At 38.2% G+C, this 25492-nt stretch overlaps 1 protein-coding gene across 1 annotated transcript; it reads right to left on the reverse strand.

Annotated features, from left to right (window-relative positions):
- Positions 1 to 8692: 8692 nt before the first annotated feature.
- Positions 8693 to 25067, reverse strand: LOC134137484 (solute carrier organic anion transporter family member 1A2-like). Its single transcript, XM_062570515.1, has 14 exons — positions 24996 to 25067; positions 23669 to 23810; positions 21677 to 21809; positions 20625 to 20731; positions 18141 to 18287; positions 17723 to 17821; positions 17033 to 17266; positions 14837 to 15001; positions 13294 to 13489; positions 12384 to 12549; positions 11148 to 11332; positions 10548 to 10612; positions 9840 to 9957; positions 8693 to 8971 (listed from the first exon to the last, which is right to left on the reverse strand). The coding sequence occupies exons 1-14, from the start codon at positions 25053 to 25055 to the stop codon at positions 8803 to 8805; spliced, it is 1986 nt and encodes a 661-aa protein (XP_062426499.1). The 5' UTR covers positions 25056 to 25067; the 3' UTR covers positions 8693 to 8802.
- Positions 25068 to 25492: the final 425 nt, after the last annotated feature.

Here is a 25492-nt window from a genome sequence, read left to right on the forward strand (position 1 = left end):
CTTGGCCACCTGCCACGCAGAGGTAAACCAGATGGCAGCTCCCGCTCGAGAGGCTGCACATTGAGCACTGCGTCCCGTTCATCAGCAGTGGGAGCACCGAGCGAGGGGAACGCACTTGTCACTCCTTCAGTCGCGCCTGGTCGCACTGATTAAGCTTTACTGTCAGCAGAGCCTGAGCCTTAAGCTGCCAAGTCGCACGTGCCAAGCTTGCAAAAGAGGGCAAGGACGGGTGAGCCTCCTGGCACCAGGGAGCCGGCACCGGGAACGGTGCTTGTGCCTTCGCAAGCAGAGGGCCAGAGCTTTAACCAATTTCACAAGAGGTAAATAAATGCTCCACATCGGAATAGTTAGTTCTGGGTACAGAAACATATCTGAAAATTAGATGTGAACGAACGTGCTTACCACAGCATGAAAATAGGGGGAAGCATAGGAAATGTATCTCAGCGCTGATGTGTAAATCATTATTAATGCCTTTATTTTGATTTGTTTGTATGTTGTGTTGCTGTAAACTTGCCTTCACCTTTTTTAAATGAGAAGAAACTTCAAAGTACTTTTCTGTACAAGACTAGAGTTATTTATGCATTTTAGGATTTTTTTTTCTATTAAATGATGTTGTAACAATCATTACAGAAAACTTACAAACTTTCTGCTTTCAGTTAAAATGTGCTAGACATGAGAAGCTTCAGGGAAAACACATCCTGATTTCTCCCAGATCAGTATTTCTCAGCTGCAATTCCAAGTACAGATTTGAGAAGGTAGCTTTTTTACAGCTACTTTTTGAAGCAATATTTTATATAGAGTTTTGTTTTTTAATGAAATAATGAAGTATTTAAATATTAGTTATGGTAGTTTGATTCGGGGGATTTTTCATGAGGAGTATATAAAATAAAGATTTATTGGGAAGTGTCACTGAAACAACTGTGTAGTATAATCTCAGGGAATTATGGAATTATTAAAGAATGGGAATTTTTTTCTCATAGGTCCTCTGCTAAGGAGTGTGAAGATATCTTCCTCTGCAATCTGTAAGACAACTGCTAGATAGCATCAGTGATATAATGGTAAACATGGTAAACATTAAAAAAGCAGAATATTCACCATTTTGGTGTTCCACTCCAGTCAGTAGCCATGTTTCTTCTCTTCTTCATAGTAAGCCATGTTTCTTTGGTTTTTAGCTGGCTTTGGGTATTCTGAAAAGCAAAAACAGGAGTCCCTGAAATAAGTTCTTGTCATTCAGTTCCCCAGGGTCAATGACAACACAGTTTTAAAAAAATGATCTTTGCTTTTTGTTTTGTAAATGGTACAAATTCTAGAAAAATCTCACAGCAAAAAAAAAAAAATGCACGCAGGATAATATCAAAATGTAGGAAGATCTTGGATAAAGCAATACTTGAAGACCTCTTTCAAAGCAATGAATAAACCAGTGTTCCAGTCAAGAACTGGTTTTTGGTGCAGCTATGATAAGGATGCTCATTGGATGAGCATCACATATATCTCATTGCATTCTCAGGACAAATTGTAAGGTGCTTAGTATACAGGGAGATACAGGCTTACATTAGAAAGATTGACAGAAGTAAATATCTGAAGAATCTAAAAACACGGAAGAGAAAAGAAAAACAGATACTAAATGACATGAGTAAGTTTGTGGTAAAAAAGATATTAACAGAACAGAATGTCTGTGACATATTGGGAAAAAATCCAAGACAGTAAAACAGAGTATAAAACAATCCCCAGAGAACCTCCATGCCATTTAAATTTTATCATCAGACTTGACAAACAGTAGTAGATACGTGCCAAGAAATATTGGCAGTAGAGAATGTAATTTACTTACTGTACTCAATTTATAGACCCAGAAGAGCTAAACCAACAGCAATGGACTGGAATGAGAGGCCTAGTCACAAAATTGTTCCCATCTGTTCATCACTATCACTGCCTAGATTCTCCAGTGCGAGCACGTTACCAACCGATAGTAGTTTAAACCCTCTCTGACAGCCTGGGGGTTGCCAGTTGCAACTTGCTCTGCAGTTGCTATATTCAAGGCAGATGCACCAGATGCTGTGCCCCCACCACAGTGGGGACGCTGGTGGTGTCAGCCCCAGCTCCCCTGCTTATTTCCCTTCTTTTTCTTTCTAGCGACCACAAGCAATACTCTGCCATTGTGCAGAGCCGCCTGCCAACCCAGCCCTCTTGGGAAGCTGGTATTTTTTCTTGAGCAAAGCCAAGGTCATGCTGGATCTGTGCGGGTCCCCGCTGGCAGCGTGCATCCTTTGGGACAGAGGTCAGCTCATCACGTTGCAGGACACACACTGACACCTGGCAAAGCCTCTAGTGAGGGGCAGAGGTACGTACCTGATCATCAGATCAGAAGTGAAAAGGGAAAGATTGCCAGCCGATATTATAACTTACATGATAGTCTTAGCGGATGTGCTATTTCTTTTCCTAGAACTTGTCTCATTTATCCAGGACAAGGGATTATTCCAACATATATAGCACTTGCTAAAAGTCCTGTCCAGGTATTAATCCTTGGCTGCTGCCTGGCCACCTAAGGTCTGATTCCCACAGCCACCTGTCTTCTTCTCATCCCACAGTACATAAATGCTCATTAAGGATGACTGCACATCCTGGAGTCACCTGGACTCCTGCCACGCAAACATAGGCTAGGTGGACCCTCTCAGCACCTCTTCTCTTCCCTGTTACATTCTTTATACAAAAGATATATGTATACTTACCTTAATCTTGGTGTTCTCTCTTCCTGACACTTTTTTTGAGATGATATTGCTTAATGGATTTGTGATAATAAACGTGCAAATTGAGCATTGATGGATCGGCTGCCATTTTGGGACACTCTGGCATTTGAATTTCACAGAGTATTCCCTATTCTTAGTCATCTGCACACTTGGGAGAGTGACTGAATTGCAACCCTATGCAACACATATCGAAAAAGTATGGAAAAGTGTCAATTACACTAGCTATACTGAACGATTTCAGTGGCTGACCCTCAATATTAAAGCCATGCAAATATACGGCAGAAGGGCTTTTTCCTTGTGATAGGATTTTCTTTTGGATTTATCAGCTCACAGTACCAAAGCAAAATAACTCTTCCCCTTCTACCAGATTCTTCCTCTCTCCAACATTTACTAAAGTCATAATTCTTTTTTAATAATATCACTGTCTGCTTCCATGGAGGAGTGTAGTATCAAATTCAGAAGGATGATGTTCATGACAGAAATAAGATGAAAAAAAAGATCTGGAGAAAACTAAGCTCTTCTCTACATACCACTGGCATTGCTAATTAACAGAGAAAAACGAGGACTGGTCCTAAAGGACCAGTTGCAAGAAAAGCTCATAACCTTATCCAGCCTTCATTGGTCAAGCTTATCTGACCTGAAATCATGGAAAGATAAACGAACAAAGAACGTTAGGAACAGTGAATAGCTTTGTACTTAATATATTTGGATTAGAAATGACATCCTTAGCACCCAGCAGAAGATTTCAGAAGCCAGATTTCTGCATAACAAGAATTAAAATAAAAGGAAAGAAGCGTAGGGCCTCCAATTCCACTGAGTGGATGTTGTTACTGGCTGCAGCATCCCTTAGGATTATCTGTCTAATAAGTTGTAATACCTGAAAAATGAATGAGTTGATAAACGACAGAAGTTATGTGTCTGTGTGTGAGCATGTGCAAATATCCTTGATAAAATATGCTTCCAAATTCCTAGTCATAAGTGTAAGCCACAAAGCAGCATCAGTGCTATTGCAAATGCTACTATCCTGGTACTCATGCAGAAGCTGGGTAATAGGGTAGGAAAGCGGGGAAGGAAAGCAGGGTTAGGCAGCAGGGCTCATGCCCTCTTGAAAATAATGCTGTAATTCTGAAAGCATCTGCAGAAACTTCAGCTTTTTTTATATACAATTCTGTCTTTATATCAGAAAGTTTTCTTAAGATTGGTTTGCCACCTACAGAAGAAAGAGAAATCCTCATGTGCCAGACTGCACGCCGTTGCCTTCACTGGGGCCTTCCAGAGAACAGCCTTGAAACAATAGTAACAGCAAAGGTACAGCATGATCTGGACCACTTGTTTTCCATTAATCTCAAATGAGAAGTCTTGGGTTTTTCTTAAAGCCTGTTAGGAACCATTTAAATGATAACATTATAAAGCTAGGTAGTCTTTAAAAAAAACACAGGGGGGGTCAAGGCCTCTTACAAAAACTCAGCCTCTGTGTTCAACTTCTTTCTCTGTCTCCTACACACACACACACACCACCATTTCCCATCCAAAGTGGGATCCCTGCCCTCCGAGTGAGGACTTTCCTGACCCACTGCCCCGGCTATAAGGATCCAGCAAGTTCCCACCCACAGACGCATGCAGACAGGTATATCCTGAGCAACTACTGTTTGTATTTCCAAAAAAACTCTCTTGGAAATTAACAGGCATATATCACACGTCCAGCCTGCAGCTTCCGAGTGGGGCTCATCCTGATGGGCCCCATCATTAGGCATTGTCGTGCCTAAGCTTTACCTTCGAATGCGATCTGCAAGTTTTTCTCATGTGATTTAAAACCCTTTTAAAATAATTTAGGCCTTGGGGGCTCTGGACAAAGCAAAGGAAAGGTAAATCACCCAACAATTTCCCATATTCCTAGAGGAAGTCCTAGTCACAGTGAAAGTTCAAAATCCCAACCAGCATAGCTGGGAACACTTTATGCCTTATTAGTAAAGGAAGAAACTGAAAAATCTCTAAAAGAAGCAGCAATAGCCAGGAATTTGTTGCTGAATATATCCAGTTTTTATTACATGAGTAAACTTATATAAACTGAAAAGGTATTTAACTTCTTCCTCTGCCAAATCTTATCCCAGGCATGCTCAGGGATTTACTTGCTCCACATCCACAGACTGAATTACTTCTGGGTGCTGTGTTATATGAATTTGCTTGGATGAGAAGAGTCTGCAGGGAGGGATTTTCTGATAAAATTCATCCTGAGGTAGAAAGCACACAGGAACAGCTCACTGTTTATAGTGAAATGCCTGAAGAAAGAAAGTGAAGTTGAGCTGATAATGAAGCTCATCCAGAACTGTAATGTTTGTTGTTCAGAAGCTATACATTAGCATAATATGTATGTATCACAAACATGAAGCCAGCAATCATATCATAAACCAGATAGACTTGCTCTCAACAAAATTATTTTGTAATGATGCAGGTTTGGTCACATAACTCCTTCATGCCCATTAATTAAAATGCACTTGACTGGTAACATTTTTTGCCTTTTATACTCCCAGATGAGGAATTTTGTCTCTAAAAAACATCATACCTTAACCAAAGTACATCATCAGCAATGTTTAGCCATGCACTTGGAATAGGTTTAAATTCTTAAATATTAGAAACAGCAGGCAGATAATGATATTTGTGTAAGATACAACAGTTTCTAAGATAGGTCTAAGCCTGTTAATAACAACTTGTAAAATACGGAGAAACTGATGAAATCAAAAGTTGATATAAAACAATGTAAATACAAAAATAGTATCATATCCTACACATGCATAAAGATGTGCTTTAAATTAAGTGTTAGCTTTTTCAGCGAGATACTGAAGACTTTGTGGGTAGTCCTTTGAAAATGTCAACTCACTGCTGGAGCATGGTCAAAAAAAGATCAAGAAAGAGGAATCATTACAAAAGGCACTGAATACAATACGCTAGATGAACATATGATATGCACACAGTTCCAAGTACCATTGCCTTTAAAATATGTCCAAGCTGATAGTATTGGTCACACTGCCAGAACAACATCAAGTGTTGGTTTCTTATTGTGTGTCAGCCTCTGTATCCAGGCGTAAGACCCAGCCCTCCACATGGCAGGTTTAAAAATCAAACCTCAATCCATAAGCATCCTTTACCAAGCCAGTGATAAACAAATGTGGTTAACTGCATTGTGAAAGCCATCTGCTCAGCTCCTGCGCACTCAGAAAAGAAACTTACCACACGTTTTTATCAATTTGATATGGGATTTAATCAACTAAAGCCTTCATTTGCAACTACTTTATAGAAAACCTCACACTTACTTCTACTGACATTATTCCTGGTTTTGGCTTGTTTTACCCATAGTGTTGATGCAAATCTCAGTGCTTGAACCAGTAGATCAGGATCAGCCCAAAACTTTCAAGCACAGTGGATATGATTTTAATACTTACTACAACCTACAGCAGTAGCCTCTGTTCAAATGAGCGTTACAACTATGGCATTTTTGCAATCAATCTTGAGATGTTTGATTTCATGAGCACAGTTCACCTGCTTAAAGAATAAACATCAGTGTGGCCACTCATTTTAAAGTTAGGCACATGCTTAAATGCTTTGCTGAACTGAGGTCAGCATGCTCAGAACTTGGAAGGATCAAGTCTGAAGATTGGCTTTGCATTAGAAGGAATAATTCCAATAATATTTTTTAACCTCCCAGTCTATTGCCAGGAATATTTGTTGTACCAAACATGGGATGTTATAAAGATTTTATAACGATTACTTTGGAATGCCCTGTACTCTCCATTTCTTGGTTTTGCTTCAGAGAAGTAATGCTCTTGCCTTAGACTTATGCCAAGAAACCTCCCTACCATGCCATCATCCATTCTCTCCACCCAGCACCTTCTAAGTCAATGAGCAGATTGAGTAGCAGGATAGTGATTTCAAACTGTCTGGTGATAGTTGTCTGCCACACTTTCTCAAGCAGATGAGCTGCTTGAAATAATTGAAAAGAAAATGAATGTCAGTACCAAAAGGCTAAATGTCAAACTAGGAGACTCTCCTATCTGCTTTCTTCCATTTCAAAACACAGTGAGTTAACTGGGCCTGACTCTTTGGCAGTGGTCCATTTATACGGCACAGATTTACTTAACTAACAAGGCCCTTTTGTTTGCCACAGCTGTGAAACTTTGGTAGGCTATATCTTTTCACGTTTCCCAGGTTACCTTGGCACCAAACTGTGACTAAATACTTGCAAGAGATTTTTAACTGTAGCTTTGGAGGAATAATAATCACCACAAGGAAGAATGATGGCTTTCATTAACTGCTCTAGGGTGGCAAGAACAATAATAAAAATTAGCTGTGTCTCAAATATTCACGATGCCTCTAGAGTACCTGGGGCATAGCAGAGACCTGTACTCTTTGCTCTGCTGTGTTACATGCTGCATCATGTTTCCCTTTTCTTCTCTTCCCCTTCCTCATGTTATAGCTGTTCAGCTCCATGAGGTGGTGCGAAGGGAGAAAGGAGCTGTGATTTATCTTTTCAAAAGAATTAACAGTAAGACTTCCCATATTTGAAGCTGAAAACTTTAAATTTTGGAGCTGAATTCCCTGCTCCATGAAAAGAAATGGGTGTTTTCTCTTTGAGGGACATGATTTTACCTGAAGCACTTTCAAGCACACACAGTTAATGAGCCACCCTAAAGAGTCTGTACAATTTTATAATTGCCCTAATGTAACTATGTGGGTGAAATATCCTGCCTGTTTTTTCACGGCTGTAGAAGCTCTCGGATGTATAAAATCAGAGGGATTCTGTGTCACACAGATTAAATAAAAGTAGGAAACACTTGCAAGTACTGGAGTGTTAGTCTATGGTATAGAATACAGCTCCAGAAGCTCTCCATACATTACGCAGCAGGGAATAACAGTCAGGGGTTTGGGGGATTTCCAAAAGCTATACTAAAAGGGTTTGAGAAGTTCCCATATGGCCTGCTCCAGACAGACCGAAGCTCCTCTGCATTGAAGCCAAACGTGAGGCAGTTTCAATCTAGAGGCTAAACGGGGATGCATGGTATCCAACCAGATATGCACCTTGCATGATGTATATCCCTATCAGTAGGTTTGTCTGTATGGGTCTGTTCCCGAGACATTTAGGGCCTTTTTATGAGATACCTAAGACATCTTAGGACAGTGGGTCACTGACATTGAACCCCAGATGGATACTGCCTTCATTGTAGCATCACATATGAGAGAAATAAAAGCTGGACAAAGACCAGAAAGAGCACACAGGTGTCTACTATTATTTATCATTCAAAGAATAATCTGTCAAAACACGTAAAGGTATAGGATTTAATAGGCATCATTTTGCTGGCAAAGTTCCCCCACTTACCATTCTATCATTCTTATTGTACAAGTTACTACTTTCTAAAGTGAATGTGACTGAAGTGACAAATCATGTAAACCTTTCCTTGTCCTCATTGTACACAAGCTTTAAAACATCCCCATAACACAGTATGTTTAAATTTTTTTTTAATTTTTGTTTGTTGTTCTTGTTACCAAAGCACCCAGGCCATGACCTAAATCAGGTTCATAACACTGGACAGTCCCTGCCTGAAAGTATTGGCAATATAATTACATAATTTTATGGAATACTGAAGCCCAAAGAAGCTATGTGTCCTGTCCACAGTCAATGAGAGAGGCTGTGGCAGAAGGCACTGGGGAATTCCAGGGTGAAATCTGGCATCACTGGAGTCAGTTGCAAAATGCTAACTAACTTCAGTGTAACCAGGATTCAAAACATATGTTTTTGCTTCATAGCCTTTTGCTCAGATGACTCAGTCCTGGCATTTCATAAGTTTTCATACTTCTACTCCTTGCTCTATTGCACAAGACACATTTTTCTCTGCAGCCTCTGTTTATGGACACATATTTTTCTAAGAATAGAATTAGGATATAACTTGGTGTAATTCTTTTAATGTCTGTCCAAGAGTTCACTAGTAAATAACAGATTTTTCACAAAGATATGTCCAAGATTTACACTGCAAGGCTTTTTCATGATATGTCCTGCTTTGACATGCTATTTTAGTGACTCATTCTCCTCTTCTTTAGCCTGCATTTCCACTGGTGCATTTATTAAGACTTTGTTTTCAGAAGATTTAAGTTTCTTCTTTAAAATAAGGAGAATTAATACACATGGGATATAGGATACTCCACGTAATACTGCTGGCAGACCCAGGTAGAGCCATCTGGAATAAAAGATGAACTTCATTAAGTATATGCATTCATAAAACAACAGCAAAACTATTCAGCGTACATCCTCTTGTGATAATGACCAAGCTGCTGCAAAGCCTGTGCCCTGAGCTCTTGGATCTCACCTAGGATGAATCAGTGCAAAAACAAAGAACATGTCAAGGGCAGCAAAGTGGCTGCTTACCCCACTCAACTTCAGGCAACTAATCTGGACAGTTAAGTTAGCTACCTGGTACCACCTGGTAGGGGAAACAGAGAGAGATACGAAAAGAGCAGTTCAGAACATCTGAGGAAAACTTGCAGGTATTCATGAGCTAGCATTCTTCTTCCAAAACCGATCTTAACACAGTGTTACCAGGAATCAGGCTGAGGCTGTTATTTCAACATCACTTTTCTTCAAAATTCCCGTAGTGCTTCTAGAAGGACTACAAAAGGCATGAAGCATAATATCCTGCATCAAATTCCAGCTTGGGTAAGCATGTCCTCTGCCTAAATTTCCCCTGTAACTTAATTCAAGTACAACTTCACTCATTTTCTTTTCAAAGATATTAAGCCACTAAACATCTAACATTTTTTTCCATGAGTGTTTCCATCAGACCTGTAGTGTGTTAAGGCCTGTTCTCATGGAAAATGTTCAGTGCATGTAAGCATGGTAACAGGACATTTCTGTTCAAGGGATGTTGCAATGTCTGTAGCAAAGGTTGCACTTGACAAATAAAGCCAATACCAAAGGAAACAGTTGTGTTAAATCTCTAACGCAGGAGAAATCTGTGAACTGGATAAAGATGAAGAGCATACACCTGTATCTCTACATATTTAGTAATATAGTAAGGATGAGAAATGCTCATAAAATAAAAAACATACCTGTAAGTGACAATATCATACATCCTGCATGCTCCTTCTCCTCCACAACTCATAGTACCCCACTTCAAGCACGTGGTATCTATCAAAGCTCCAAAATAAATGGGAGATGGAATTCCAGCTAAAAAAATAATATTAGCAATGCTTTTGTGAATAGTATATTTTTTGAGTAACAGGTACACTACAGAACTTGTGTAGTTTCTCACCTACTCCATCTGTCCTGTTCTCTTTCAGCATGAACCATGTTCTCTACCTTTCCTATGTTCCCTCCTCTTTATCACTTACTCTCAGCAAAAAATAATACTTTCCTATTGTGTATTTAACTATATATACCTGTTACAATATAAAAAGCATGAATTGTGATTCCTACTCAAAACTCAGCATTTTTTCTTACCAATGAGAGTGTTCTGTTCAGTGAGCACTTGACAAGAAGGAAGGAACACAAGATGGCTTTCAGATGAGCCCCATATATAATCAGCCTATCCCACAATATCAATACACACAACACAACACAATACAACACAAACTGAAAGCTGTTCCAGTTTGCCATGTTGCCTAGATTTATATAAAAAAAAAAGGAAAAAAAAGAAAAATTTCCCCTGCTCAAAGGCACTCCATAGAGGTGGACACCTGTGCCATGCCCATAACCCAGCCCTGACCTACATCTAACTCCAGATAAGCCCTAGAGATGCGCATTAGAGCTTTTCTTACCAAGTACTCTTGAAGCTAGTCCATGGAGACCCACTCCAAGTGATTTTTCTTCAGGCTTTAGAGACCTGTATGGTAATTGCATTGTACACAGATTAACAGCGGTAACATTAATAAAAATAGTTACCTGGTTAGAATGAAGGAAATCATTCTAACTAGAGTGTTGTCTAAAATATTTCATTATCCTCATTACACGACTTTGACTGAAGTTCCTTAACTAGGACTGTCAGATTGCAAAAGGAAAGGCTATTCTCCCAGTATCACCCACCTGCATGGAGCCCAGGCCAAGGCAAGATAGTGGTGGCTTAATCAGCATCATGTCAATGTGATCAATAAGCAGATGGGTATTATGCACCTCTCGGTATCTCAATACACTGACTCAGTGGTCTTTCATTAACTCAGGATAGAGCTGATAGCCAGAAGCAACATAAAGCTAACAAAATTTAGCATGCACTAAACCCTATCAATCAGCACAGAAGTGACATAAGATCTTTCTGTTCTTCCTCCCTCCATACAAAGTAATACACTTTTAAATCATGGAGCTGTTTGACCCCAGAATAAAAAGTCCAATAGGTTTCTTAAGATAAGAACATTTTACTGTACCTTATTAAGACCATATATCCAGGCATAGCTGATAAGGAAAAAATGAAGCTGCAGATTAACGACAATATTAAAAAATAATGAAGCATCTTGTCACAGTTTTCTTCTCTGTCACACTGGCCCAGAATTGCAGAGACATTTTGAGATGAAAACCCCGAGGCTGCAATGCAGGTGCAGTTTTCCAATACCTGTCAAAAGAGTGTTTTAATCATATAGACCTATCAAAACTCACACACTGAGTGTGAAACTCGCACGACTGGTGCCTTGCTCATTCTCCTGAGTCTGTAGGTCACACGTGTAGCCCAGCTGCCAGGCATAGATCCATCGGTCAGCTGTAGGTGATGTGTGGGGTCCTAGCAGGAGGGAGCTGGGGTGCTCTTATGTAGCTGGGAGTACACAACCTCAAGCAAGCCAACAAAAGAGCCCTTTGTAGAAGATATATTTCCCACCATAGCCTAGTAATGTGGTCCCTCCCCTGCCATTAAACCTGGCCGTTCTTTTCATAAACCAAATGCACAGGATCTCACATGCTAGAAGAGAAAAAATCAGATATTTGATTTAAGGCCAGGTTATAATATCTTAACTCACATGCTTGCTTCTACTGAATTAATTAGACTATTCACAGAATAAGGGCTAACAAATGTTACCCTCAGCAAATAATGGCATCAGCACCTGGCCCATACTAAATCTAATCTAATCTAATAGTTCTCTAAAATATTTGTATAGCATAAATGATTTCTAAAATCTGTATGGTTTGGATTTTTATTGAAGTTATTACTTGCAATTGTTTTCCATCTCATCAGGGCTTATAAATATTTTTAATTAATTATGAAAAATGTATAGCTAATTAGGATGAAAAATGCTCTATAATACTTAGTTATTTATTTAAATCTATAGGATGAAAGAGATTATTATACTCATACTGTAGAATTTCATTCTGGCTGAAATGCTCTCAGGTTTCAGACAGGCTGATAACACCCTGAAAATAACTTCTCACAGTGTTTTTAGTATTTTGACTTCCTTCAAAAAAATAGAAGCTTCTTCACTATATTCTTTAAATTAAACTTAATTTAAACTAATGTTCATATTCAGCTTGGAATTTCTGTTGCTACTCAATGAATTTGTCCAATTCTATTTCATACAAGTCCAAGTGAGTGAACAGGTATGGATATTTCTCCCCCTATTCCTCACCTACTATATTTCATAGCAACAGTGCGGGGAAAAAAAAAAGTGCTTTACCATATGTTTTCCAGTTCCCCTTGAGGCTTTACACCCCGCAAGACAAGGTGACACGTAAGTGATTCCATTGTCCCCACAGACAGGGTCCCATACTTTCAGTGTGCAATTACAATCACTGTTGCAGTCAGTAAGCAGAGTATTTTCTGCATATGAAACATGTTTTATCCTGAAATACATTTAGAAGATGAATAAATATTTCCGTACTGAAATCCCTAGTATAAGCCTGTGAAATGCTTACAGTTCTGTTCCAGCTCAAGCGCTGATCCAGGACACAATCATACATGCTTCTATCCAGCAGTCATGCCCGTCTATCTATCTATAGGGTATCATACTATAGTATATACTCCTCAGTAGGTATTCATACCCTACAGCATTTCTCTCACCTAAGGCATATAGGTGCTCAACTGTCAATAAGCATTTATATACTTGCATGTGCATTCACATACATGCAGTCCCCCTGCTGATTAATGGCAGGCTTCAAAACAAGAAACCGCAGATGAATTTCCTGTTCTCTTAATAACAAGCAAATTCCAGTAAACTAGTGCAAGATAAAGAAAGTTTTTGTTCCTCTGTAATTCTGAAAGTGCATTCATGTATATGTATGTTTGATCAACAGCTTTTTACTTTTACCTGCAGTTATGACTTGCATATATAACTGTATTAGTGAAAGGATCAGTAGGGACATGCAATTGTAGAAGTATTTATATGTATATCTTTTTCAATACAATGTATCATTTAAAACAGGAACAACCAAAGCTAGACCTAGAGACGTAGTGTCTCACTCAATTAAAAAGTCTAGAAAAGTTAAATCCTAAAGCTGAAATGTACCTAGTTTTGTTCTGAAAAACTGTGGAGTCTCTGGCTGACTTCTGACAAGAAAAATCATTCCGATGTGTCTTAGAGAACATACCCTTCATACGAAACTGTTAGGCCAGCAACTGGTGAAGTGTCACAGATAGTCCAATAGGTAGAAAAGTAGAGAAAGTAATCAAATAAAGATATCCAAAACGCCAGGTTTGCAGCCTGAGAAATATTTATCTTGAACTTCTTCATGAAGAAGCCTCCAAAAAAATAACCAACGCATATGACTGGTAAGTTGTAAACACCTATTTAAAAGAGTAAAACATGTTAAAATAAATAAGGAGACTGGTAAAGCCACCCATATAGGAAGAACGTGCATATAATTTAGCAAAGATGCGTATAGTGCCTATGGCTGATTAATTTAACTAAAGTTTCCTTGCACTTCGAAAAACCAAAGCCAAAGTCAACAGCAGTTGTGAACTGCTTGGAGAACCAGTGGCTAGGACTCAATTCATTAGAAAATTGCAATCTACCACAGCAGTCTAGTCCAACACAAAAAAAGACAGCGTTTCCTCCTATCTGAGAGAGCAGCTCAAGAGCAGGATAACCTAATGGAGCACATCTTTACATACGCAGAGATCACAGAAATAAGAAACAGACATGCAGTTTTGGCATGGGATTAGTGAACATATGCTTCACTCTTCTTTTTCACTGTTTGATATTTTAATGAAGCAAATATTGACAGAGATACTGAGGAACTAGTTTTACACAGCCATCATATGACTTGGTTGTCTTTGCTCAAGTAGGTGTTGGTTCTCTAGCAATCCTTGATTGCATGTGAGCATGGGGAGTGTGAGGAAAGGGAAGAGCCATTAAATGAGAGTTGTTTTCCTCTCAAAGTACTCTGTATTTGAATACCGAAGGTAGTCAAACTGAAAAAGAGCTTTGCAGTGCAGTGACAGTATGATGTCAGCATACAGATAAGATGTATGATAGCTACATGGCTTTGTATGCAGAACTTCAAAACACTGGTGACAGAGGTTATTAGTGGTACTCATAAGATATGGGTCATTTTAAGGTATGATTTAAAGAAATTGTGGCAGCTACAATGAAACTGAGTATTCAAATAAGGAACAGAAGTATGGCTTGATGTACATTAAGGTGATTCTTCTATAATAATTTGTCCTGGTCTAATTAAGTCTCAACCCTTAAGTGAGAGAACGCTGAGCATTTAAGAAATGAAAAAGTTGAACCTATTGTTTCATGATATTTGCTTTGTGCTTCAACTACTTGCCATTAGCATAATCTCTTTGACATCAGTAGTGCAAGTGGTGCAAATTATATCAGATGATATAATAAACCAACTGAAACTTCTGGAACAATCTAGAAGACGGGAAATGGACTGTTACAAAATTCTGAATAGGAAATCAGGAGATGTTTAGTAGAAAATGTAAAATGATTATTTAGAACTACTTTGTAGTGTGGAATCTTTCTCACGCAGAAGCATTTGACCCTAGCATGTATACATTTACGTGTATATATCTGTACAAGTATACTGGTATACATGCACATATGTGTATGTATAGAGGGAGAGAATTTGCATACAGCCATCACCAAGTGGTAGATTAGAGCAAAGCAAAATGTGAATGTACCAATTAAAAAGATGGCGTCTGATGCAGATTTTCCAAACTGCTGTTCCAAGTATTTTGGCATGAAGGATATCATGCCATTGTATGCACTGAACTGTAACACAGTTACGCATATAAATAACATATAAATTGGGTTGCGAAACAGAGCCTTGAGGAACGGGATGAAATCTGGAAAGAGAGAATGCAACAAGTTAGTGCAATGCTTTGTGAAATGAATCATCCATTGCTCAGTTTATCTGAGGAGGAAAGAGGGGAACACAGACAGTCCTTAACTGGATCAGGCTAATCCTTGTGCTTGAACAGAGACCACAGATCAAAGACTGTTTGCTCAGTGCAGCCTTTCCCAGTGCATCTCTTCTACATGGAGATACCACCACCACCCGAACACACACAGACAGCATGCATGGTGCTGCTTATAAACACAGTAAAAATCTCATCAAAATCTTCCTGAAGGTTATGAGTTAGGTTATGACTGAACCTTGAAACTGCAGATTTGCAGTTTTGCCCTGTTATTCCCATTCCATTTCCCCTCATCCCGTCCCCGCAGAGCATCTGTCAGGATCCCTTACCCACGTCCAGCACGTGGCAGACAAAAGGAGTGCAAAGGGGAAAGGATACACACAGACTAGACAGCTATAACTGCCTGTCACAGAGACATGATCACTAATTTTGGCTTACCTTAGTGTTAGTGAGGGGGAAAGGGAAAGGTAGGGGAGAAGAGGCCTGAAGAAAGAAGTGACTCTGATTATTCCCACCACATCTCCTGTCTTCAGTGAGGTAAACCTCGGAGAAACTAATTTACACATGTCTTTTCTCTGAGTAATGCCTATTAAATCAGGACCTGAACCATAAAAAACCCACAACAATTCCTCTTTCTCTCATCTTCTCTATCAATTAATGTGCTGAGGTATTGTCAAGAAATTCTGCAGAAAAACATAAACTTCTGTAGAACAATGACCGTGATTCATTGAAAGTGAGCACTAGTGAGCACTGATACGTGTCTTTCAGAGGCAGGCAAGCATACCAGTAGAACAGGATCAGTATATTAGTCTTGCAAAAATGGGTCAAATATCTGAAACACAATGAATAGGCTGGCTTATTTATATACGTCATGCAGTTTAGAATCAGAGCTTTCTGCAGAAGAGGTTACCATGTTAATTTGAACTATAAATACTTCAAGTTTCAACTTCAAATGGCAACCTTTTTAATTCAGGATATTCAAGGACAGTGGACATTCACATCAGTGCAGGAAAAGAATGATGACAAATACAAATAAGCTCTGAAGTGTACTCAGGAGTGGTAGGGAGACACAGTCTGAGCTAGGAAACTTACCTCACCAAAGCAGTATGTTCTTCATGAGTCGATTTGGGGCTACATGACAGCAGAGAAAGAAACTGTTTAAAGTTGCAATATCAATCAATATCTGAGTGTTTGCTCAAAGTATGGTGACTATTCAGAGCTCAGCCTGAAACATCACAGAGCGGTAGCTCGGACTTGGAGCTGGGCATCCAGAATCACTACTCTGAAGGTCATAGCCTTTGACATATTTTATTCATTTATGTTTCTAACTAGTACAAAAATTAGAAGGAAAAAATAGCTTTCTACAGATATATAAATCTGAAAATACACAGATGTGAATGTTGCTATTGGTAGCCTGAATCAATGTAAGTGAAATAGAGCCTTCTTCAAGGAGCCATTAAGTGTCTGTGAGACAGTTAAGCACCCATCAATTCCCTTTGTGTCTTTAAGCTGGACTCCAGAAGTGCATAAAACTTCTGCTAGTTTTCGGCACAGTGGATTTGGAGACACATGTAACTAATATTTTCAATTTGTTCACAGCTTACTGAGGTGTAATATCCTTTACGACATTTCAGTGCATTAAACCTCTAGGAAGGAAAAAAAAAAAAAAAAAAAAAAGAAAAGAAAGAAAGAAAAGAAAAGCTCCAGATCTACATATACCTGAAATGCAGGAGGGTGGAAAAGGAGGGAAGTCAGGACTTGGATGTATGAAATTAGTTTTCTTCTTCTGTGAAGGCCATTCTAAATCCCTGTATAAATCCTTTGTACTATAGAGAGTTGAAAAACAGATGTATGCATTTCATACCTTGGACCCATCTTTACTTATAAAAATACGCAGACATAGTTTAAATCATAAGGACAAAAAATGATAAGATGGAAATAAGACACAGTAAAACTTGCCTTTAGCAGTTTCATACATGGTCTGCTTGGTTTCATTTTTATCATTTTCTTGCAACAGCACCACATTTTTTTTACGAAACTCCTCATGTTCTTGGGTTTCTCCTTCCTTCACAAGGGACCTGGGCAAAAACCATAAAGGTGTTCCTGCGAGAAGATTCACTGATGCACAAATCAAAATGCCCAGCCACCATGCTCCAACCCAGCGGGCATCAGTAACTGTTATAGTTATGTCATCTAAAAAGAAAAAACATCTCATATTAGTTCAGAAACATTTTTTGCTGTCATTGCTTGTTTTCCTAATAATCTCTGACATATGTAATAGATTTAACACATTTTAAAGATCTTAAAACGAGGCTGATGAAAGAGAATAAATAGTCTCTAGTCTTCTTTTCTTATGGTGCTAACTTTTCTGGCAAATTTAGTGCTTTGCATTAAATTAATTCTAATATTTTTGCTCTGTAAGTCAGGCAATACAATAATTCATCAAATCATTTATATGGAGATTCATTTGCTCATGTGTGAACTCAGGGCATTTATTGCATTAAATATTGTAACAGATTTTCCATTCTAAACGGAACACTAGCAAGCTCGGATGAAATGAATACAACTCATACTAGCTCAGAAACATCTTTTAGTGCACCACTCGTGCCTACTGATTTATATGAAAGCTTTTATATCTTCATCCATTACCTGTGTTTACTGATCCCACATCAACGAACAGTTCTGCACAGAATGATCCCAATAAGAAACCAAGGAATGGGCCAATCACAGTTGCTGTGTGTAGACATCCTGACATATGAAAAGGTGAAAACATACAAAATCAGAGCCTGCACATAATTATTTTCTTGGAAGTATTATAGATGTTTAAAACAACTCTACAAAATAGATAATTAGGCCTAAAACCAGCCTCACTTCAACAAATTAATAACAAATATTTAAACTACAAGCTCTACAGTATTATTATTTAGATAAGGTAGCAAAGTCCTTCTCTCATCTTCCTTTATTGGTCTAATGGAGTCAGAAGAACGTACCTTTTCCTTTTGCTTATTTGTTTGTTTGTTCAAGGGCTAGGAGTTAGCATAATAAGATGGAGTACTTATAAATTTACCCAAGTAGAAAGGTGAATTCTCTGCTTTGGCAAAATCCTCCAAATATGAAATGCCTAGAGGCATGATGGGAGTTTCACCTATTCCTCGTACCATGTTTCCAATCAGCACAAATATCCACAGCAAGGATCCAGGCTCTTTTTCACAATCTATGTATAAAATAAGAAGCCAGAATTTCTGTTTTCATTTTAACTATTAATTACATTCAAGAGGTGAAGATGAAGAATTACTAATAACTTAAGCTTTGACGGGATTTTTCTGTAAAACCAGAAAATAAGTTGTCGAGGTGCTTGAAAGGCTCCAGAACTGGAAGAAGCTGATGCATTTGTTGGAGCAGAGTTTAAAACACTTTTCTGCCCACACCACACCTTCCCCAACCATCTGGCAGTGCTGATCACTTGTATAACCTAGGCTTTTCTCCTTACGGATTCCCACCAGCAGAACTGTTGTTTTAATGTCAGTGGATAGAGGACAAACCCAGAACATCTGTGTGCCAGAGAGATGAGATCCTCTTGGCTCTTAGATGAAGGTCCTTGCAGCATCCCTCCTGCTTCAAGACTGATGCTGACCTGCCTCAGAGCCTGGCAGGGTCTCCTCGCACTTAATGAGATGCAAGTAGATCCTTGGAATGACAATCATAATTTATATTTGCCACCTGATACTTAGAGCTAGTTAAAACAGCCATTTTTGTCTCACACCAATATGCCATGCTTTTCCATTTCAAACCAAACAGGAATGTTGAATCATCTACAGTTTTCACCTAGAAAACAGCTCCTTTTACAAGATTTTCATGTTAGCAGACTACATGTCCCTGCATTTATCAATTTGGTATGGCAAAGCTGCTGTGATCCATCGTGGGGCTTGTTTTGGATACTGAGTTGAAACATTTTATTTTGATTTTCTTAATAGAAAATTTTGTTAGAATTGAACATTTTTAATGGGAAAAGTTTACTTAGAGAAAAAAACTGCTTTTCAGAAATAATGTATTTCGTTTCAGATTTTTCTACAATGTCACAAAGAAAGGGTTTTCAAGCTTTAAAGACATCAGGTCAAGTTTATGATCACTCTAATTGAAAACATTACTGTTCAGAGCTCAGGTCTACTATATCGGTGTCAGATTCCTGCCAGCAAACACATGTGAAACAATCCAAATGCAGATGTGGTCAAACTCAAATAAGTTTTCACATCACAGAGGAGATGGGCTCATAAGTGTGATAAAAGTGTCATAGTTCTACTTGTCCATAAGCTAATAGGGAAACAGTTAATTTGCCCAAGTAAAGGCATGGGAATGAGAATCTCTGGGTTCTATTGCCTACATGGCCATTGAATGGCTGTCTAATTTAAGGAAAATCCCTCTACATATCTCTAACTTTTTGTTACACATAAGTAAAGAAAAACAATATCTGAAATCTTCAATTAAAAGATTAATAAGAAGTGCTATTTATAGTGCTTCCTAACTATCCCTTCTAAAGTTGGAAAAATTAACTCCTAAAGTGACATGCAATCTTGGAAAGCTTGGAAATCATGTTCTTTATTAAATGGAGACATAGGAAACTACAGGATAACAACATTTGGGTTTGATGTCACAGTGTACACAGAATGATATTAAAGCAGTGTGATTCAGCTTTAGCACATATTTATGGAACATCATCTCACCTAGTTTTTGCCATCCACCGATAATCTGTTTCCAACAATCAACAGGCACATCCAGGAGGTTATCTGCCCTATCTTGCAGTAAAGACTATGAACATCTCTACAGTAAGTGACACATTCTGAAAGTACTCCGTAGTCTCCTTCCACTATTTACCAAGGGACCCCGTAGAGTTCAGCCTAAATGGCTGTCTCCGAGGTGGCTAAAGGCCAGGGAGATTAATCCCATCGTCAGAGTGAGAATTTTATGTTATTTTTTAATCATTGTCTCTCACTCTTTTGATTTCAAAATAGTTACTTTATATGCATATGGACTGGTAATGGAGATGTATATTTCAGTCCCCAGATAAGTTTTCTTTTTTCTCTAAAAGAACACAGGCTCTACTTTTTTGCTCTGCCTCTATTTCTCATTTTTTCTTCCATGTGTGATACAACAAAAAGAGATCTTGATGCCTTTTACCATTTTCCAAATCACAGTTTCCCAATTCCTCACAGTGCTATGCTATTTCAAGTCAAAAACATGAAGATTTCTGAAAACAGCATGGTTTTTGATTTCCCCAAGCAACGTGGAATGACAGGGATGTTAACTCAAGCTGTTTGGATACTGTAAAAACTGCATGAAAAGGACTTATAGAGTCCTTTTGGACTTTGGAGTTACAGACTACAAAAACCAAACAAAGCTAAGAAATTGCATGGCCTCTAGTTTTCAAGCCTGGAAAAGGTACTAGTTCAAAGCAGAGCCCTGAAAAAAGTATTAATCAAAAAAAAAATCTGCTTATGTAAATACTATAAAACAACTGAGCAGAAAGTAATAGTACATACCGGAAGAGCCATACCTTTTAATGGTTTCTCTGCAGGTGAAGAGAAAGAGCTTTGATTAACAAAGCACAGAGGCATGACTGAAGAATTCTCAGACGGTAAAACGCTGCTTTCAATGTGATATCTGTTTGAATCAAAATATGGCATTCACAAATTCAGAAGAAATACTTTTGCACCACCTCATAAATCTGCCCTTCAGTAATGAAGCTATCTAGAAGGGGATTATGTAGCTACAGCAAAAAGTAAACCCAAGTCAAAAGTCACCTGAGCCTTAGTAACAACATGAAGTAGGACCAAAAAAACTATAGGAAGGAAAGAAGCCAGTGTTTTATTCAGACTGGTATTTTGTCTCTAACATAACCTTGTAACAGATGCTTCAGAAGATGATGGAACACCCTAAAAAAGACCTCATATTATCTTCTCTCCTATTCTTCATGCGCTTTAATCCAATTTATACCCTGAGTGGAGGGTGCTACCAAGCCTGTCAGAAACACACCACCTTGGGCATAACAAGATTAAACTCTCAAAGGATCTTCTTTTCTCTAAAATGATCTCACTGATTAAAATGAAGACAAGCCTAAATGCTTATCTTGTTAACCCAAGTAAAAACAATGAAAAAGTGGATAAAGACTCATACCTAAAGGCACTGTCAGAACAACAATCAGATACAATTTATAATCTAGATTCCAAAGCAAAGACCTCTGAAAAATCATCCTGTATTGCTCATCCAAGCAGATAAAAGCAGTTTATGTAATGCAACAGTAGCATATAGACCACTGTTTCTTCAGAGAGTCCATAGGAGAGGTAGCATGAAGAGGAAGGGGTAGGGGACAGAAAAAGGGATAAATACACAAGAAAGAGGAAGGGTTGTCAGCTGCCCAGCAGAAGGGTGACTTTCTTCAGGAAGTGATTACTGACTTTTGAAGCTCTCTCAGAAACAAAACAAAGAAGCCACTCTAAAACCATCATCCCATACCCAATGCTTTTCTCAGTAAGCAATCTGACTTCAGTTCTCGATTAAGGCAGAAAAGAGTCATAGAAGCTATTGTGAGTTAAGCAAAATACTCACCGTCCCATCAGGAAATGTGGAAGTGATATCAAAAGACAGCCAAATGACATAATTGTGCAGCCCAAAGCAATTATTCTCGGTCGGTGAAGCTTTGCTCCGAAGTAACTCACAAACGCTATCAGCAGCAAGTTCCCTGCAAAAAGAAGGTGTTTCATATTTATAAACTAAGGCATCTTTATATCTTTTAAAGTCCAACACAATTTTGATTATACCTTGTTAGCTCAACATCTGTTACTTCTCTGGTCTTGTGAGTACTTTAACTAGACAGAGAACTAGCTAAAGATGCAATGATTCTCTCCTATCTGTATTGTCAATTTTTATGGAAGAGTTATACTAGGTGGGAATTAACATGGGAATAGAAGCTAAAATAGAACAGATATCATGGTGAAAGAGAAGATTTTTGACTGCATCCATATACAGAAGAATTTTCCCACTGCTTTACATACAGACTAGACAGAAAAATATATCTTTTAGGAAATTATTCTCCTGGGATACTGTATTTTGCAAAGTATGGGAAAATAGAGAAGTAAATATTTAGGTGTTTTGGTATTGAAAAGAATAAAAGTGAGATGGCATACAGAGAAAAGAGGAATAATAAATTGATATTAATTTCAAAAATCATTTAAGGAGAATTTTTAAAAAGATTTTTGTCTTTAGTGCCATTTAAAAGTGCAAATGGGCTTACAAACTTGAATCTGTTCTCCTCTGCTTTCACTTCCAAATCAGCTGATTTGCTATATTCCTCATTTATTGCTAATGCAGCTAAGAAATCTCATGTAATGAATCAGGTCCCATAACAATAACAATTGTTACTACACTTACTAATTTTGTCACATTCTTGTCAAAAGAACAAAACTGTGTCTCCGACTGGCAAGTATCATGCTTGAATGAATTTTGCATCTTTTCTTGTATATAATTGCTAGACAGACTTCATTGAATCAATGGCTTGAATTACACTAAAACTTGTACACTTGTACAATTCTAATAAATCTATTATGTCTGGCACATACACTGATTCTTAATCATTTATATCTTAATGTGATTGTTCAGTTATTTTACATCCTTGGAAAGAGGAATGCCATAACTCGCTCTTTTAAAAAGGTTCATGTAAGAGGAAAATATTTTTAAGATAGTAACTTTTCTACACACCACCTCATTAATCTCGACAATTTCACATTTTAAAAATTCCCTATCTTCTCAAAAGCATGAATATATTCTGGTTATTCATTCTCTCATGACTTTGAATGGCCTTATCAGACTGTGTTGCAAGCAGCAGCATGGAGTGGTGAACAGTCCCTTCTCTTTGTGTATGTAAGTAGATGAGACCAGGAAAAAGTATGGATGGAGCCTTGACTCCCCTTCCCGCCAGTACATATGTGCCTATGTAGAACATTTCCTCCATTGAGCCACAGATAATAGAGGATCCAGGGCTTCATGGTATAAAATGCATCATCTGATGGTCTCTACTTAGATGGTTTTTGAAGCTAACAAGCCTTTTGGTTGGCTTTGGTGGCAATGTCAAAACCTGTGCCTGTCATTTGGCAGTAAAGGTCACTGGTAGGAGAGTTGAAGGTCGCTATCAGTGGAACTAGAAGCTTTCTTGTAACTATGAAAGTATGAAAACTTGAAACACTGTTCAGTTTGAATGAGGAGACAAACCACTCCAACCAATTTTCAGGTCACTGATGGAAGGAGCTGTAAAAATGATAAATATGACTTTAAATTTAATACAATCTGTCCTGAGATAGTGCTTAACTTAGCAGAACCAGCTTCTAATCCTAAACGTCTTTATTTGAGTAAGTTTTCCCATTGCTCTCCAAGACACTAAATACATAGTTCAGAAGGTGTCAGTTCAGAAGGTAGGACAGTGTTGATCACTATTCTGTCTCATATAGTGAATGATAGATTACTATGGACAGAAGAGTCCCTAACACATGCTCAGCCAACATATTATTTTTTGAAGGAATAAAAAATATTAAAATGAGTAATTACCAATTTCAAAACTTCCATTAATGATCCCCACTAAAGAAGCTGGAATATTAAACTGCTTCTCTATCTGTGTGTACATGCTGTTCATATAAGCACCAGACATTGTTTTACCAATATATGCAAATGATAGCGCCAGCAGAAATACCTGGGAAAGAAAAGGGAGAATGAATAAATTTCAGCATTTGAAATTCAGGAATATTTCCAGGCTTTTTTTATGATTAAAGACATGCTACCAAATAAAACAAGTGAACCATCCTGACATACTGACATGCATGCAAATACAAAGTCAAATCCCATTAGCTATCCATGTCCACAGAGCTATGGCTTCAGTGAATGAAGAAAGGAAGCAGGATTTTGTTCCTCGCCCATTCCCAGTCACCAAGACTCTCTTCAGAAACCAGAAGCCCCATTTCCCCGGCTAAGACATAGGCATAGCACGCGCACTGCCACCCTGTGCCTGCTGCAAGATTGCCATCTGCAGGACTGCCTAACATCTGCAGCCAGAGGGAAGGGGAAAAAAAAGAAAAACAAAAAAGAGGAGTTTACTAAGTGCAACAAAGATCAGATCTTTGCACCCTTTGCTCATCTGAGTGATAAATGACTTGCAGGAGTAAGATCGTTGTCTTCGATAGAATAACTTGTCTGAGTAGCTACTCTCCATTCTCAGTAGAGGTCATGAGCCCAGAAAGAGTTCGATCGAACAGGTGTAGTAAATAGCAGGTCCCTTTTATGAGAAACTTTTAATTGACAGTAATAAAATAAATATGAACATATGCATTTTCATTCAAATCCTTTTCATTTTAGGATACCTATTAAATAGTATTTATGAGAGAAAAGAAATAGTATTTTTAAACATATCTACTGCAAATCCTAAAAAGCAAGAGTAATATACTAGAGCTTTGAATCACTATGAAAAGCAAACTTTATATAGAGTTTCTTGACAACTTGTAGTATGGGGTTTGTCAGTAGTCAGTTTTTACAGCTGTGTGCCATGCGATAATTGGTAAGGCTCATTTCACAGGTTAAAGAAGGAACAGTAACTGTATCAGATTAGGGGGATTACACATGTTTGGTGGTGGAACTTCAAAAGAGCAATCAAGGCCTACTAACATGTCACAGAGCATAAGGTTCAGGGACATAGAAAGCAGCACATCTTTGCTTACAAACCTGCTTGACCTCAATGACAGGCATTAAGGATACAAAAAACACCCCAGAGATCGTTCATTCACTTACTCTAGAATTTAACTCTGACTACGAGTTGAAGATTTTGGCTACAGTACAAGCAATTATAATTGTGCATTCATATAAATTTGCTAAAACATTTCTGTACCTTAAGCTTGGAAATGCAGCAGAATTTCTCCTCTGCACGTCGTTTTCCAGTTTCTTTCATGTTGCTTTGCTGAAGTGACTCCAATATCTGTTTCTGAATCTTTCTAATGATTCCATTGCAGTGTTTAAAAAGATGAAAGACAAAAAGAAACAGGTTTGTCCCAAACTTGCAAAAAAATCAGAATCCTTCTGAGACCAGAAATTTGAGCATCTTCCCTAAATAACTGCAAACTGAATTCCAACTAATATGAACCAAGACAATATTTTCTAATCAAGAAAATTTGACATACAAGTGTCAATAGTGTAACAGCTAGCTATTTTTCATCAGATACTGAATGCTGTCAACAGGTACTCACTTCCGTGGCAGTATCCAACTGCCAGTATGGAGGAACACAGTCTATGGCAGGATGAGACCTGAAGGAAGTGAGAAGTATATAAAGAGCATTAAGACAGATGCATTAGCCTGGTAAAAAACAGGAATAAAAATATTCATGTTCA

This window comes from Rhea pennata, chromosome 1 (assembly GCF_028389875.1).
Source record: "Rhea pennata isolate bPtePen1 chromosome 1, bPtePen1.pri, whole genome shotgun sequence".
Taxonomy (NCBI): Eukaryota; Metazoa; Chordata; class Aves; order Rheiformes; family Rheidae; genus Rhea; species Rhea pennata.